Raw genomic sequence first — 16,357 nt, forward strand, 5'->3', positions numbered from 1 at the left:
CAGCATCATCGTTTGCTTTGCGTGAGAATTAGTGATGCTCGTAACAGCTACTAGGCGCCTCCATCGGCAAAGCGAAAACCACCGGGCGTCTCCATCACACAAAGAGAAAAACGAAAAACACCAGGCGTCTCCATCGTTTGCACCGTTACAAAATATTATTGCTTGGCACGGTTATTTTACACCCTGCAGCGTGCAAGTAAATGGGTGAAAATGTACACCCATGTTGCCACATTTGTTAACAGATAACAGAATGTTTCAAATTTTGGAAAATTTTCACTCCTATCATCCTTCATCGCACCGGAGCATTGTTCAACGTTTTGTGGTTAATTTATGGTAGCGTTCGGTGGTCATACTTCACCTATTTATAATCACACACTGCCCTAGATCTAATCATGACTTGTGACTGTAAAGTATAGTGCCTTGCTCTCTCTCTCGTGGAAAGTTCTGTAATATATTGTGCGCGAGGTATTGTTAATTATTTCCGCCTGTTCTTCACACGCCGACAGCGGTTGATAGTAATGTGCCGAAGGGGTGCAAATGATACCACACTACCGACGAACGGGTATATTGTTGTTCCACCTTTCAATTATGTACTTTTCGAGGTCGACATAAAATTTATGATGGCCCTGCTTATATTCGTTCGCTCCATCTCTTCCACACCGTTGAATGTTGAAAAGTGTCTGCAAAGTTTACAGTCAGCATCAACACCACCGTGTTTTGTGGTGTGAGAGAAAAGAAGATAGGAAACTTGGTACTTTGTTGAGCATTCAATTAGCTTAATGTATTTCGTGTGCTTTGGCCAGTTTTTCATAAACCATTCTTCCAGCCCCGTTCGCGTAGGCACCATAAATCAATAAATGCAAAGTATATTTTACTCTCAATATAGCGATGAAATGGGAAGAATAAAAACAAAAACTCAACGAACGAACAGACGGCCGATTACATGGAAACTCAATTGCTGCCAGTGTGTGCATTATTCCGTTCTCAAGGCTCGAGGCACAAAATAATAACCGTTGAAAGGTCAGCACTGTCAACAGTTCGTACGGTTGGCTGAGAATTCACATTCTCGTTCGGTAGCTGCCAAAATGTGTGTCTGGCACGAAGGTTTCACTAAAAATACTTGACCCGTCTCCCACGAGTTTCCAGCTCACAATCCTGGCCCAACACCTTACTATACTCCCCGAGTAAACCTTTTTTTAGAAGGATTAACTAAGGTTATTTTTTTTATTCTCACTGAAACCTTGTAACTTAGAGTTGGATGGCTTTCGTTTTTAACCACCAGGTACCGAAGCACACATAAAATTCTTTCCAGAACAGCATTTCGCTTTATACTAATGGTCACACTTGGTACTCGTTTCGTACCGAACGGTCACACAAACACACGAAAAAGACCGTTCAATCTTTCGCTAATGACGGTCGACCGCGCTCGGTTCATTTCGAAAGGGCAGAGAAAGGATGTGTTATTTTGATTTGGATCAGGATGTTTTCAAAGTAACAGCTGGAATGTGAAGCATTTGCGAAGGTTAAATTATAGGCCGGATTAAGTGTATAAACATGAGAAAAAGCTGATTTAGGACGGGATGTATCAGAAAAAAGAGGACATCAGGGAAAGACGAGGATGTCATTTGAGTGTGTAACAAGTTCAGCTAATGTTAAATAATTCCTTTAATTTATTAATTGTACATAAGTTCATTAATATACATGTTCTCGCTTATTTATTTAATTAAAGTGTGTAAAGTTTGTTGCATCTTGTGCATTTTTCATTTTGCATCAGAACACGATCAATTAGGTCAAGTGTAAGTGGATACGATGCCAATCGCATTGCGCTCCATTTCCGCAGTAATGAAATGGCACTGCTTGCCCCCCGGTTTTTTGCATTGCCCTTGCCCGGTCATAGCCATCGTACCGAGGGCATCCATCAGCATCAAAAGTTTCTTCCCGGTTGGAAAGCAATTAAGATGCTCCCACCGTACGAATGGGAATGAATAAAAGAAGGAAGTGTCCCATTTCCCGACGATTCTCTATCGGCAGAAATGGAGTCTGTGTTGTTTCACTGAATCTGGGTTGAATCGTATCAGCAACGCAAACGGTACGAAATGGACTGTTCCAGTTTGAGATGAAAAGGATACGAAGACGAATCTGTTTACTGTGGTGGAAAAACAACGGTTGGTGATTGCAACTTTTCAATATTGCTTTCAGGTAAATTACAGGGTCTCGTCAGGTGAAAAATTTAGAATAAGCGTCGTATAAATTGAGGTGAAGTTGTATGACTTAAATAACAGCTTTGAAGTAGCATACATATTTCCATCACAAAACCCTTAATTTCAAGCATCTTTAGAATCCTTTCATTAAACTGTTTGAGTTCTTAAGTACCCTTCCTTCGTGCGTCTAGTAGTTGAAAGCTTCCCTTCAGTCTACGATAAAATAAACGATAAAATGTGTACAATTCACCTTTGCAATTCTTCTCATTCAGTAACAGGGAAGAAAAAAAACAGTTCGTTAGCTACCGTTTCATATAACATTTGCATTTATTCCCGCCAACGCTGTAGGGAAAAGCATAACTTTTCTCCGTTCTTCCGGTTTTGCATCGGGCATGAAATGAAATTTGTACACGACGACGGTGGCTGCAGTCTATGATTTCATTTCACAATCGGCAAAACTGACAAGAAACTACCGGAAGTGCTGCGACATTAGGCGTAACTTAGTTTTGGTCCCTTTTGCCTCGTTTTTACCAGAAGTTAGTATGGATAGCAAAATTGTATGCTAAACTATTTTGCCTTCTTCCAGCCTCGTGTCTCGTACGGGTGACTGACTTCTTATCAGTTTGTTTGTCAGTAGGGAAAAGTTTTTCCCCTTTTTCCGCTTGCTTCTAGGTTTCGCTGACTTTCCCATTGGTCGGTCGGGCCGTGTCGGCGAATTTATTACTAACAAGATGGCAATCAAGACAAGAGCATTGCTTCGTTTGCTTCTTTCCGATTCTCCTAATTCGGTTCAAGTTGTTTTCCGAAGATATATAAATGAAAGGTTTTTTTGGACCCCTCTCATCTCGAGAGGGACATGTGCCGGAGCTATTAGAGTGACTAATGTTACTAGTTTATTTTTGGTTTTGTTTTAAGATATGTATAAAAGTTTCACAAAACGTGTATAGCGGTACGTATGTGGAATTTCGAAAGGAAAGTTATTTTAACATCTTTTATCAGAATCACGTGACTCGCGTATCTGTTATCAGGAACAACTTTGAGCTTTTAAAAGCGGAGGATTAAAACCGATGTGATAAGTCAGTTGAAAGGAAAATAGCCATAATATTTCAATTACAATAATCAATTACGAGCCATTCGATGGGAAATGTGTCCCATAAATCAAGACCTCAAATATCTACGATCGTACCATATGGAGATAAACCTGATGCCCGCTCCTACCAGTCCTGTCACCGAGATGAATATTTTAGTAAGCTAAATACTTTACCCACACATACGCTTACGTGCGCATATCCTTACGTTTACTTCTTTTTTCTCTCTCTCTCTCCCTCAATAACAGAAAAGCAACACAAACACACGTATCGATTCGTTGATCTCGGACAAAGACCAGAAGCAGTGTTTTTTTTTTCTCGGCATGCCTTTAATCTCCCCAGTGGGGGAAATGCACGAAACCGTAATCGAACGAATGGATGTACACATATTGACATATTGGCTTTACCGAAACCCTCTCGCCGAGGGTTTGGTTGAGGATGCTATTTGTCGGTTTGTCCTTGCAGAGTGAATCTGACTCCTTTTTTTGCACTCCATTTCTCCCTCCATATTGATGTTTCCATTTGTGGAAGTTTTGGGCCGCAGATCGATATATTAGTGGCGGTGGGATATGGCAGGAACGTGATTGGATGTGCAATTCAAAGGCTCTGGTTCATGTTGTGTGCGAACGAAAACCTTACAAAAGGTTAAAAAATAATGCTGCTTGAATAGATTAAACAAACATTTGAATGTTGTTTTTTCTGTGTTCATTTTCCGTATGGGACGTACTATTTTTAGCAGCTTAACGGTGACACGACCTCACCGCTCACCGCTCTTGCTCTCTAAAGTGTGCGGTGCGCTTGAGGTAGCTCCACACGGAGCGCTGCACACAGGAGCGATTTTGCGATGCGCTCCCAGGAGCGAAGTTTCGCACCCCAAGGAGCGCTGCACGGAGGAGCGATTCCTGCGATACAGATACCTCTTTTTCCCGTGAGCTGTGCGGTAGCGCGCACAATAAGTTGACCGGAACGATTGAAATACCTCTTTCGCTCTTGACCCACTAGCTATGACCCTTGTGAAATTTTCATTGTTTTGAATTTTTTGAATTTTTTATTATTTTTCACTTTTTTTTTATTTAAAGCATTATTCGAGTGAAAAGACACTTATTGCAACCTATTGGCATTAAAATAAATCAATTTAATTTTTTTTGCAAAATTTCCCAAAAAAACGTAAGGGGTAAGCCTTATGAAATTTTCGCGTTGAAAATTTTTTAAAATTTTTTTTCTGATTTTTTATTCTTTTTTTAATTCAAAGCATTATTCGAGGGAAAAGAAACTTATTGCAACAAATTCACATTCAAATATATCACATTTAAAAATTTTGCTACATTGCTCAAAATTCAGGAAAATTTTAAATTTTCTCAAACAGCGTATGGAACTTGGTTCCTCGAATAACTTCTGGCACAGACATCTGAGAGCATGGCCGTCCAAGAAGAAAATTTAGCCATTGATGCCATCTATCGACCACAGGTTAAAGTTTGGCGAATCGTTGGATACCGACCGAGTTATAGTAAAAATTTGGTGCAAAAATGAGGGAAATTTTACATTTTCTCAACAGGGTATGGAACTTGGTTCCTCGAATAACTTCTAGCATAGACATCTGAGGACATGGCCGTCCTAGAAGAAAATGTAGCCATTGGTGCCATCTATCGACCACAGGTTAAAGATTGGTGATCCGTAGGATACCGACCGAGTTATAGGCAAAACTTGGTGCAAAAATGAGGAAAATTTTACATTTTTTCAAACAGGGTATGGAACTTGGTTCCTCGAATAACTTCTAGCATAGACATCTGAGGGCCTGGCCGTCCAAGAAGAAAATGTAGCCATTGGTGTCATCTATCGACACACAGGTTAAAGATTGGCAATCCGTTGGATACCGACCGAGTTATAGGCAAAACTTGGTGTAAGCCTTATAAAATTTTCGAGTTGAAAATTTTTTAAATTTTTTTTTCTGATTTCTGAGATGATTAAAGCATTATTTGAGTGAAAAGGAACTTAGTGAAACAAATTCGCATTAAAATAAAACAATTTTTTAAATTTTGCTAAATTGCTCAAAAAAATGGCAAGGCTATAGCCTTGGGAAATTTCGTTCTTGGAAGCGCATCGCTCCTGTGTGTAGCGCTCCTTGTGGTTAAAACTTAGCTTCTGGGAGCGCATCCCACAATCGCTCCTGTGAGTAGCGCTAGGTACGGAGCTACCTCTTTTTGCTCTTTTTGCTCTTGACCCAACACTAGTCGTGATTATTTGAAGCTTTCGAGCGTGTTGAACTTTCAAAAGAAGTACAAAATTGATTAAATAACCACAGTTTTCGATTGTTTTGCGGTTAGACCTTAGACCCTACTAATACCTTGAGTTAGCCAGCGATAATCGGTTAAATACTTCCCGAAACTTTAATGCTTCCAGTTGCAAAAATGCGTTAAGCACAATAATCCATCAATAATAAATGATGGTGTTATAAAACATTCTATTGTCGGGCATCATTTGGCAAGCATCTTATCAAAAATGGACTCCGTTTAAGCTGTAAAAATGATCCATCCTACCCATGCCAGAATAGCAGCTGCCAATCTCATCCAAATTTATTCCCATTTTACGAAACTTAATGACATTGTAAACCTATTACGATATCACCCAAGCAAAAGTCTGCCTCCCGCCGCTCGACCATATCCCACGAACAATCCCAAATCCTAAAAACTCGGGAAAGTGTGATGAATATGACCATTCGTTTCGTACGCTCCTTGAGGCATTTAATGCGTTTTTCATGGAATACGTTCACCACCCACGTCCCACGGAATCGGTCGAGGTTCGGTAGCACGGTCATGAAAACATCGTGATCGCCACCGGCACCGTTGGAAAACAATAATTTTCCGTTAATCGTGCTTCCCCCCGAAGCAGTAGCGAAAATGAAGAGAGTGAAGTAGGAGTTTTCCACCTTCCAGAAAAATGGCGTTCCCCAAAAGTGAAGATGAGGCTTAGTGGTCAAATAGCAGTATCGGGATGGAAAACACCAGTAGCTAAGGGATGGAAAGTTCAGTTCCTGGGGAGGTTCCAATAGTTGATGAAAATGTCTCGAGTTATCCACGGTTCGCTTAGTAATGCTACAAGTGAAGTAGGCGTTCGCTGTAGTGAGCCGTGTTTTTTGCTTCGATGGATCTCAGTAACCTTTGGCTTTTCATCGCGACATGGACAACATTTCAACGGGAGGTTCCTTTTCATCCTTGACAGTTTTGACAGCAAGAGTGCACTGTTGAAGGTGTTTGACACTAGACGGCGTAGGAAAGGAATCCATCGGGACAGTTAATAACATCCACGTTACTGGTTGTCCTGGGGACGTAAAAAGTAGACACTTGCTTAGATTCCGCCAGGAAACACCATCACCGGAGTGGATCGATTTTATCACCATTATCACCAAGCACCATCGGAAATGTGTAGTTCTTCCCGACCACATCGACGTGTAACCTCCTGCATTAACCTGTATTTTCATAAAACTCTAGAACAACGGCACTCGGGGGCCCAATCATGCTGGGATCACTTTACATATTCATTGAAGTTGGTTCTTGGCGAAAGGACAATGAACCTCCATTCCTCGCTAAAACACAGGTCGGAATGTTCCTACAATCCCGTAAGTAGACACGCTTGAGACCTTCTCACGCGGCACCACACACAGACCTGAAGCGTACACTTTTGCGGTACTGGTTTGTTTGCTTTTTTTGCGCTACCGTAACCTGGAAGATGTTCCTCTTCCGCATACTGCAACTTAAAACACAAATACATCTAACCCCCTTACCGAATCGGGGCACTTCGGGGAGGTCACAAGCACCCGGCACTCAGAATATTCTGAGAAGTCCAAATGGAAATGAGCGACTTTCGTGGCAAATGTTTGTTTCAACTCCCCCATGAATACCTTTAAACGCATGTGACGGTGTGGTTGAACCGCCAACAGCAGGTGTTTGAAGGCGAATTGATAAGAATCCGATTATGTAACATGATTCAGTTATTATTGTTTTTTTCTTTACTTCCTGTTTTATTCATTATTCTTCCTGGGACGACATCGACGTCTTACTTTTGTTGAAGAAAACAGAAGTAAGTGGTGAATCGATGCATGTAAATTATGGCTGTACACCCAGCTACAAGGCCGGAGCACGAACCTGACTGCTTTACTTCCCTCTGGCTGGTGAAAAAACGACAACGGAACAGTGGAAAGGTTTACTACGTCTGAGAGTAGGTGGAATAAATTGTTTCCCTTCGTACGGCGATACTTCTGGCGTAGGCTCGACTAGCTTGAGCTGGGGAGGAGGGAAATCCTTTTCAAAAGCACCAACACTTCAACAAACACATACACACACACACACGCAGAGCGCAAGAGGCAGCGCCTTCCAGACACCCACACCGTGTGCGGGGTGACACCATAAACTCCCGGGGCTCTGATAACGCACGCTCGCCTACCACCACTCGTCTCGCACGCGTCAAGTTCACGAAGCACTCGTTTCTTTCTTAACACCCCACCATTTTTCTTTGATCGACCGTCCCTTGCGGGGGTTAACTGATTGGTCGGGTTTTAGAACCGCGGTTCACTATCGACCTCGGCACCAAAGGCACCGAAGGGAAAATCAAAAGAAAAACACCAAAAAGGGTCACACACTCACACACAACTCCTTGACACTTGGCGTACGTACGAACGAACAATTCGGTGGTGGGTAGCACAAAATGGAGGACACACACACAGTAGGCCTCTGCCCTCTTTTTTGCCAACAGTACCCCAGAACCAGGTGCACTGGTTCTGTGTTGCGTTGTGCGACTGGGGCGACTGTACCGAACACGTTGGACACGTCCAAGGATGTCAATCTTCACTCACAGACTGAACTACCGTGCTCCACCTGGACGCGAGATGACGGCGCCCAAAAAACTCGTGCGAGTGGATGAGAATAGTTTTTCCTTCGCTAACGGTGTTAGTGAGAGTAAGCGAGAGCTCTTGTTGAATAAGAGAGGAAAACGCGTAGGGGAAAATCTAATAGCAGGCACATGGTTGATTTGCTCTCGGAGCTCATTTTCCACGACAATTCGACACTGTTGTTTGATACACGACACACGTTCGGTTTGCATCTTTCTTAAATGTTTTCGAAAAGGGTTTGTATTTCGTGTTTTATTCTTAAATACAAAAGCCGATATATTAAGAATAATGTAATGTTAGTGAACTGCATACGATCAGTGATAATATCAAAAAACAGGTCGGAACATAGGTGGATCGAAACAGTCATACATCATTGTATACAAACAACTTTCACTACTTACCACCATCTTAAACACAATGCTCTCCCTCATTTGACTTATTTGATTTCACCTTCGTGTTCACTAAATTATAAACGAGAATTACTTACTCTCTCGCTCTCTCTCTCTCCCTCTCTAGATCGTTCGCTCATGCTTAGTAAATGAAATTTGAGTGCGGCGGAAAAGTAATTTTCCCCAAGAATAGTCACTCACCACGACAGCATAATAAATGAGTGCCATAAGAGTTCTTGTTGCGTGCGTAGTTCTTTTTTCCCCATTCCAGCAAGAACTCCAACGATTAGGTTGTAGCTAAAGTTCGGCAAAGAACGCAAACTAATTTTCCAAAATCATCTTTTTGGTTGTGTTGATTTCCTTTCTGAATGAAAATAGACTTTATTTGCAATTTGATAATGATTCATTATTACATGGCTAAACTTCAATCAACAATTGCTAGTGGTTTTTGTTAAAATTCCTTTTAATTGGTTGTTTTATCGATCATTTTAATGTTTTTTTTTGCATCTCTGTATTTTTTTAAATATTTCTATCGATTGTTAAATGTGAATAGCAAACAGGCTCTAGCTAAATACGTTACGGATTGTTTTTTCTCTCTGTCCTAGTGTTTGATTGTTTGTAACTTGTGTTATAACATTTCGGGGCGGGATAGATGCGCATATCGCTACGTTTGTGTTTGGTGTACGATTTGTTGCGTGTCGCGTACGCACGTCACGATAACCTATCAGCTATATTGGAATAAGTTGTAGCAGTAGTGTGGCACTTAGAATAAATTGACTAGCGTTGAATAAGTTTAAAAACAATAACGAGAATTGATGTTCTCCAAACCACTGACACTGCTCCGATAAAGTTTTAACTGTTCTCCATCGAGCTCTTTCGGTTTGGAAAACTTTCCAACAGCTCCGACTGTCAGCCTGTCATCTCAATTTGCATTCCGGATTCGGAATTGATTTAATTGAATTAAAAAAGTCTGTGCCAATAACAAAACTGACATGCATGGCACAAGATGAAAATACTTTCTTTCTGCAGCTATTGATAAGTTTTGTTGTGATTTTGTATTCCCTGTCCTTCCTGCACGTTCCTCTCAAATAGAAAAAAATATAATCTAATATTCTAAACCCTTTTCTAAATTGACTACAATTATCGCTAGACGTAACCCCACTAGAAGGAGCTTCTGTTTTGTTTACCGGCCATGACCAGTTCCTTTGTATTCTCTATCACATGGAAAGCTAACAGTCTAATGCCGTCAATCTCTGCACGCGTGTATAAAGCCTCCTAATCAGTAATTAAGTTTGATAGTGGCTTGAGTCTTTGCTAGTGTAAGATTTGAGTTTTGAACCGAATAGAATGCATTCTATTTTTTTAACTTCAAAATTAATCGTATTTTCTTCGGGTAAATAAAATTTTCAGTATGAAATCTTACTCAAAAGCAGACTAACAATCAGATATTGAAGGGAGAATACTTGTACGGTGCACAGCAACCCCACGAAGAAGTGTTTCCATCTTCTCGAAGCCTTCAAAGCTCGCTTGCCTTAGCCGTGTTGTACTGTTTTTTTTAGCGTGAGCATTTCATCATATTCGCCCTACTTCAACTCTTCCACTTCCTTCTCCAGATCTGTCCCGGTCACGCTAGGAGCCATACCATCGTACCCATTTTTCAGGAAGATCTCCTCAATATTCTGTATCGAGCGTGCATTACGTTTCGGGCTCAACACCCGCCGATCGTCCTCATCGAACTCACTGTCCTCGGTTTCCGTGTCCCCGAACTGCAGACTGTCGATACTTTCCGCATCGCCATCACCTCCATTGGAGGCTCCCAGCTGGTAGCAACTCTCCGACAGATGATTGTACGTTTCCAGATCGATAAAATACTGCTCATTGTCCAGTATCGTCTGGCGCCATTCGGTGTTATCGAACGGACCGAGATTGCCACCGTATTCCGCCGGTAGAAGATCCTTCGAAACGTACTTGTGCAGCGAGCTCAAACTATTGCCATGCAGGTGTATCTTCAAGAGCGCAAGTAGGAAGAAAGAAACGTAAGACTTAAAGTTCCACCCATGTGATGACCACTAAGCACAGTCCCTAGCTTACCCTCCGACGGATTTTATCCTTGAGGAATGGTTTCAGCACTGCAAGAATGGCGTCAAAGTAGAACGGTTCGTGAAGCACGTGGAACGCTTTAAACCGGAGTGGAAATGCTTCCTGCACCACTTCAACCGTTTTCTTCGCCAGATGAGGTGAAAGATACCTATCGGATGAATTGAAAAACAATTACTAAGGTCATGCACAACGGAACTGGGAACCATTCGTGCTCTTACCGTGCATGAGCAAACCCAAGTCCAGCCATATCGAGCAGTACCACTAATCCTCCAATTTGAGTTTCCGGGCTTCGGACGGCATCCTCCAGCGCCAGCACATTACTGCGGAACACGTAATCCACCGGAATTTTGTACGGATCACATTTTTCTGTACGGAAAATGGACACATGGAAAGACAATTCTATCTCCACCGGATCAGCACCGACTCACCAACTCGAAACAGGTAGATCTGCCGTCCATGTTCGTCCTTCTTCGGCAGCATGGTTTGAATTTGCATCTCTAGCATAAACTTCATCTCGGACGGTGGGGACACTTTGAAAATCTCCGGATACTCTTCCTTCATCTTGTAGTACTTTTGCATCTGCAAATGAGATGAATATTTCCGATTCAGATGTAAAGCAACTAAAGCAGCGTGCCCGTGGAAACCGGATACTGGTTATGGTTACCATTTTAAACGCTTTCTCGACGTCAAACTTTTTGGCGCGTAAAAATCGCAACAGAAACGAATCATCCCGCCTGCATCCCAGTGCCCGCTGGTGGTTCTCGTTGTAGATATTGAGCTGCTGACGGAGCTGACGGATTTTCGTGTACGTCAGCTCACCACCCGTTTCGCCCAGTTCCTTTTCTGCCTTCTCTCGATATTTCACATCTGTGTGGGCAGGAAATTGACATCGGAAAGGATAGAGAAAGGATTGAAAATATCACAAAAACACACACACACACACACACACAGAGCGTAAGTACTGGAAGCACTGAAATATGCAACGCCCTGCAACCGGGATGGCATTTTTTGTTTCCAACTGACCTAGATTTTTGTTCATCTCGTACTCGAGCATTGCATTATTGTCGAGCGTGGCGGTTTTTCCGAAGATTTTCCGCGGGCTGTTCAGCGGTGTGCTATCGTTGCTGGACATGTTGTTTTTGTTGTTGTTGTTGTTATTGTTCACTTCCTAGTTTTTACTTTTGTACCAAGTTCCGATTACGCTTTACGTCGGATGGATGCTTCGCGTTGATGGTAGCTGAGTTGTTACTGTGAGAACTTTATCCACCGGTGTTCATAGAATTGTTTTTTTTTATAATGCAATGCTTTCGATGCAATTCCGATGCATTTGTTTTGTTCCAGAAGGCAGGATGGGAATCATTCAAACGTGATTCTGTGTGCTTAATGTTCTGTGAAACAGAGAAAAGAATTTTAAAACTGCATGTAGCAAAAAAAAAGTTCGACTGTACGCTTTTGAGATGACACAAAGTTTAGTAAAACATTCTATTTGTAAAACGTCTTTTAAAAATAATAATAAATGTATATACTTAGTCATTTTTTATATTTAATTTAATTTTAATTTAATTTAATTGAATTATTTTTTAGTTTTATTTTAAAAAATTTATAAATTTTTTATATTTTAATTTTAATAGACTTTCGCTGTTATATGTTTTGAATCTCATACCAAATAACCGGGTTAGTTGTGGCGAACCATATCAACAGTTTTTCTTTTGAATGCGTATTTTTATCTCTATTGAAATAACTATATGTACACATCTCTTTGAGAAGAGACGGATAACCGTGAAACGGATTTGTTTATTTACCTATTGGCAATATATCGTAGCAAATGTGCAATCGATATACGCTTTATTCGATTGAGAACGATTTGGTTTATTTTTTACATGCGATAGAAGGTTCATACATGCGGTTATGATACGCCTTTTTCTTTGAGAAAATCGTTTGCATATTTCCCTTATTGCCATCTGACAATCGTCGTCGAATGATGTACGGTGAGGCCGGTTTAAGTGATTAATAAATTCACGGGCAACTATCCGGACGGTCACAAAAGAAAGGCCACAAACGTTTGGCAAACGAGTGTGCCATGTGAACGAACTCACCTATAAAGGCTTGAGTGTGAAGCAAAACAATATAAAAGACGCCACTATACACGAGGAAACATTGCTAGGCTTCACGTATACACTCCCGTGGAAGAGCATTGCAATAAGACACCATCAGATTGAGATCCGAGCGAAAGACGCACACGATATAAAGCAGATTATTTTTAGAAGAAACAATTCTTTCGCCACCTGACAATGCGTCTTTAACGTTTCTCTTCGTTCGTTCCGTCTGTGGTTGCGAAACACGTTGCTATTAGGGTAGATGCGACCTAGACAGTATGGTGGAAAGGTGGAAAGCACTAGACAATGCACTTGAAGTGCATCTTTTACGACGTTGAATAAAAAGTGTCCCTCTTGATTTAGGGATATATATTTTTCGTACTGGTGTTAACACGTACCACGTAGGATACCAAAAATTAATGATGGCGCTACTGACTAGCGACACGTTTAGAGCAAACGCACGCTATGAGTTATGTATGCAGGATTTAGTTGATTTTACAGCGGACATGGCAATTAGAACCATTCTTCCTACCCGATGAAAAGGTGATTAAAACATATTTAGAATTTCATCTAAATCGTTTTCTTGAGGGCATTTTAATCGCGATACAATGTGTTTTGTTTGCTCAATCTCATTTCATCCATGGCTGAACCACTGATTGATAGCCGTTTATCCGAAACAGCGGACCAATGATATTAGAATCCAATCAATACAAATCCTGCATCCCTTCAAACAACTGACTCGCCCCATGGTGGAAGGTCCAACATACGTTCGACGAACTGCCAATCAACGGGCATTAAGAGCAGTCACACGATGGCTCTGGATTTTCCTAGCACATCCGACACGGTAATGAAGCGTTCCACAAAGTTGCACGGATACGACAACTATTTTGCAATGCAAATGTTCCAAACATATCACCATGTACAAGATCCTTGCTGTGAGTTTACTATACTATTCGCCTGTTGCACCGAAATCCTCCGCAACCAAGAACCAGGGATGGTAATGAACATTCGTACGGATACTTCCAGCCAGTAATTGGAAATGGTCACGCAAAGGCAAAATAGCCCTATTTTCTACTAAACAATCGACTCACACATCGAACAAGAAAGAAAGGTCAGCTGCATGTCACGGTGGAGACAATGTGGCGCCTAAAACAAAATAATCGAACCTAGTACCGCGATAAGGCTGGTGCATACATGGAGGACACTGTTTGGTTTGCGTCATCACCATCCCAATACGTGACCCGATGTGTTGTGTTGTGTATCCTGTCCCCCTTTCGTATATCTTTCCTTTACCAGGAGGAGATGTTGTGAGATACCGATGATGATCTCAGAGCGCATACTCCACGGTAGTATTGATACAACTTCAGGATAGGTTTGTGAGATATTACATCGAGGCGAATGTTTTGTTCAAGAATTTCAACCAGATCTAGTTCATAATGTGTGCCTTCTTGCTAAACCTGCTAAAAGAGTCATAATATTTAATTCGCCAATTAAAAAAACGAAGAAATGGACGCATCTTCTCATAGACAAGTGTGGCGCTTTTCTCTCGCACTCAGCCTTTCTCTCCGTCACTTGTCATAATCGACTACACCATTGCATGGCAGGTCCCCGAGTCCCGAAAATGATTTTACTACACTTACCACCCGAAAGGCTACGATTGTGAGGTGTTAAGCTGCGAGGATGTGGCGGCCATGAGGTGACGGAGCAAAAATTAATTAAAATATCACATCCAATTACACACGGGACTTAGCCGCACTGGTACAACCGTTCGCGAACGTCTGCTTGGCGTTGGTTGTGAAATGTTGAGTGTAAAACCTCTTTTTAACAAGACTATTGTTTCACACAAACACTTTTATGGGTAAGAACCGTTGTTTTGCAAGATACAGCGCGTTATGCTTTCTGGTGATGTGATATTACATGAAAAGGAGGCAACTTGCGGACAGCACTAAAAGAGCCATGGGTGGTGAAGAATAAACACACTTTAAACACGTTCCTCCCAGCACTAGACAGTCATGTCCTTGAGGTTCGGAACATTGCCACCAGCGACACCAGGCTGCATGATGATCGAAATCTAAAATATAACCGTACGTTACACTGAATTCTACGAAATCATCCCGTAAACTTGTGAATAATGCACAGATTTTCCCTGTTGGTTCTTCTGTGCTTTTTTCTGCCACTTCTCTCACACCCTAACGGAAAGGTGAGATGTTTTTTACACGAATCTACCCCCGGCGGCTTCACAATTCCGACTGACGCGCGCCGAATTCCGGAGCACACCCGAGAGCGGGGAGCGTTACGTATCCGTCAAAACAGGGCGGCGACCTTTATTGACGCTCCACTCGCGCGGCAGTTCGTTTTCGAGCAGTTTTTGAGACTAATTCTCTCCCGAAAAGGATGCGAGCGTGGAAAACAGATGTTTTTCAACCCGGTACGTGATTTTGCCAGCAGTTATTACCAATGAGAGATTGTGGAAAACGAGAGGAAAAACTTAACGCATGTGTCTCTATTGTAAGGCTTGTATTACTAAGGCATCAAATGTTTCACTGATCAACTTTGGTCTTCGAGGGTACTACTGCTTTATGGATATGTTTAGTTTCCGGCTTCATCAATGGCGTTATCTTCGGTCTTAACCAAACATTGAGCGACCTTTGTTAGCAAATCATTGAATTCGGACGCTGCATCCTGTACTGCAACTGCCAAGCATTGCTCAGTATCTTTGGCCAGTGCGGACACTTCACGGGATGTTTGTCCAACGAGCACTGCGGCATCACGCACGATTCCCTCCACAATACTGACCGCAACAGGAGCCTGTAAGTATTGGAGAAACCAATTACAGCACATCAATTCCCTCCCTTATTCCACGTCGCCATACTTACATTCTGCAGCGCACAGTTGATCTGATCTCCGATCCAAGAGTTGTCCGATAGGCACTTCTGTCCGATCGCAATAATTTGCTTGACCTTCTCGGCACCTACCTCCACATGATCTCGTATATTCTTCTCAATCCCCCGTACACGGTCTAACGTTTGCTTGCCGCACACTGCTGCTTTATCCCGAGCACTTTCCACAATGTCTCGTATGTCCTGGGGCACTTCCGTGAAGCATGGCGACACTTTCGCCTTAAGCTCGTCCAGTGCACCATCGTAACTTGCGATTTCTTTCAGCACTTTCTCGTTGTAAAGTTTCTCCAAATCCTGGATCGCATCTTCGACTGAACGGAATTGCTTGGTTGTGCTGTCTTCTAGCGTCGTAAGGCTCACGAGTGCTTCTTTTGCAATTCCATTGAGCAGATTGTTAAACTCCGAGAAAAACCGTGCTTGATTGTCCAAAGAGGGTACACCCTTCGATGGAAGAGCCACTGGACCAGCTTGAAGCTTTGGAGGAAATGAAAAGGTTAAATAAAACTAATTTCTGAAAACCGGCGCCTGAGAGTACTCGCAGACATCTCACCTGCCCAAGGCAAACGACTAGTGTTCCTATCAGAAGCAGTTTCATAGTTGGGAAAACTTATCAACCGCACGTTGTCACAATAGCCTTTTATATTAAACTTTATTTATTTAAAATGCTCTTCACTGCACTTGAGATGTTGTGAATCACA

The 16,357-nt window shown here is 42.0% G+C and overlaps 3 protein-coding genes across 12 annotated transcripts in view; all 3 read right to left on the reverse strand.

Moving 5' to 3' along the window:
* Positions 1 to 8,302, reverse strand: part of LOC125763371 (adenylate cyclase type 3) — a 37,206-nt gene extending 28,904 nt beyond the window's left edge. For 4 of the 10 annotated variants that reach the window (XM_049426467.1, XM_049426464.1, XM_049426463.1 and 1 more), the window contains exon 1: positions 7,960 to 8,085. The gene's annotated coding sequence lies outside the window, so the exon portion shown is untranslated. The other 6 variants (XM_049426465.1, XM_049426462.1, XM_049426461.1 and 3 more) reach the window with 3 other exon arrangements.
* Positions 8,303 to 8,903: 601 nt separating this feature from the next.
* LOC125763495 (alpha-tocopherol transfer protein-like) lies at positions 8,904 to 15,010 on the reverse strand. Its single transcript, XM_049426752.1, has 7 exons — positions 14,400 to 15,010; positions 11,687 to 12,051; positions 11,328 to 11,530; positions 11,092 to 11,242; positions 10,882 to 11,029; positions 10,655 to 10,811; positions 8,904 to 10,569 (listed from the first exon to the last, which is right to left on the reverse strand). The coding sequence occupies exons 2-7, from the start codon at positions 11,793 to 11,795 to the stop codon at positions 10,147 to 10,149; spliced, it is 1,191 nt and encodes a 396-aa protein (XP_049282709.1). The 5' UTR covers positions 11,796 to 12,051; positions 14,400 to 15,010; the 3' UTR covers positions 8,904 to 10,146.
* A 251-nt stretch (positions 15,011 to 15,261) lies between these two features.
* Positions 15,262 to 16,318, reverse strand: LOC125763571 (uncharacterized). Its single transcript, XM_049426884.1, has 3 exons — positions 16,210 to 16,318; positions 15,636 to 16,133; positions 15,262 to 15,567 (listed from the first exon to the last, which is right to left on the reverse strand). Exons 1-3 carry the CDS (start codon positions 16,252 to 16,254, stop codon positions 15,349 to 15,351), a joined length of 762 nt encoding a protein of 253 aa, XP_049282841.1. The 5' UTR covers positions 16,255 to 16,318; the 3' UTR covers positions 15,262 to 15,348.
* Positions 16,319 to 16,357: the final 39 nt, after the last annotated feature.

The sequence above is a fragment of the Anopheles funestus genome, chromosome 2RL, assembly GCF_943734845.2.
Source record: "Anopheles funestus chromosome 2RL, idAnoFuneDA-416_04, whole genome shotgun sequence".
NCBI classification, from domain to species: Eukaryota; Metazoa; Arthropoda; class Insecta; order Diptera; family Culicidae; genus Anopheles; species Anopheles funestus.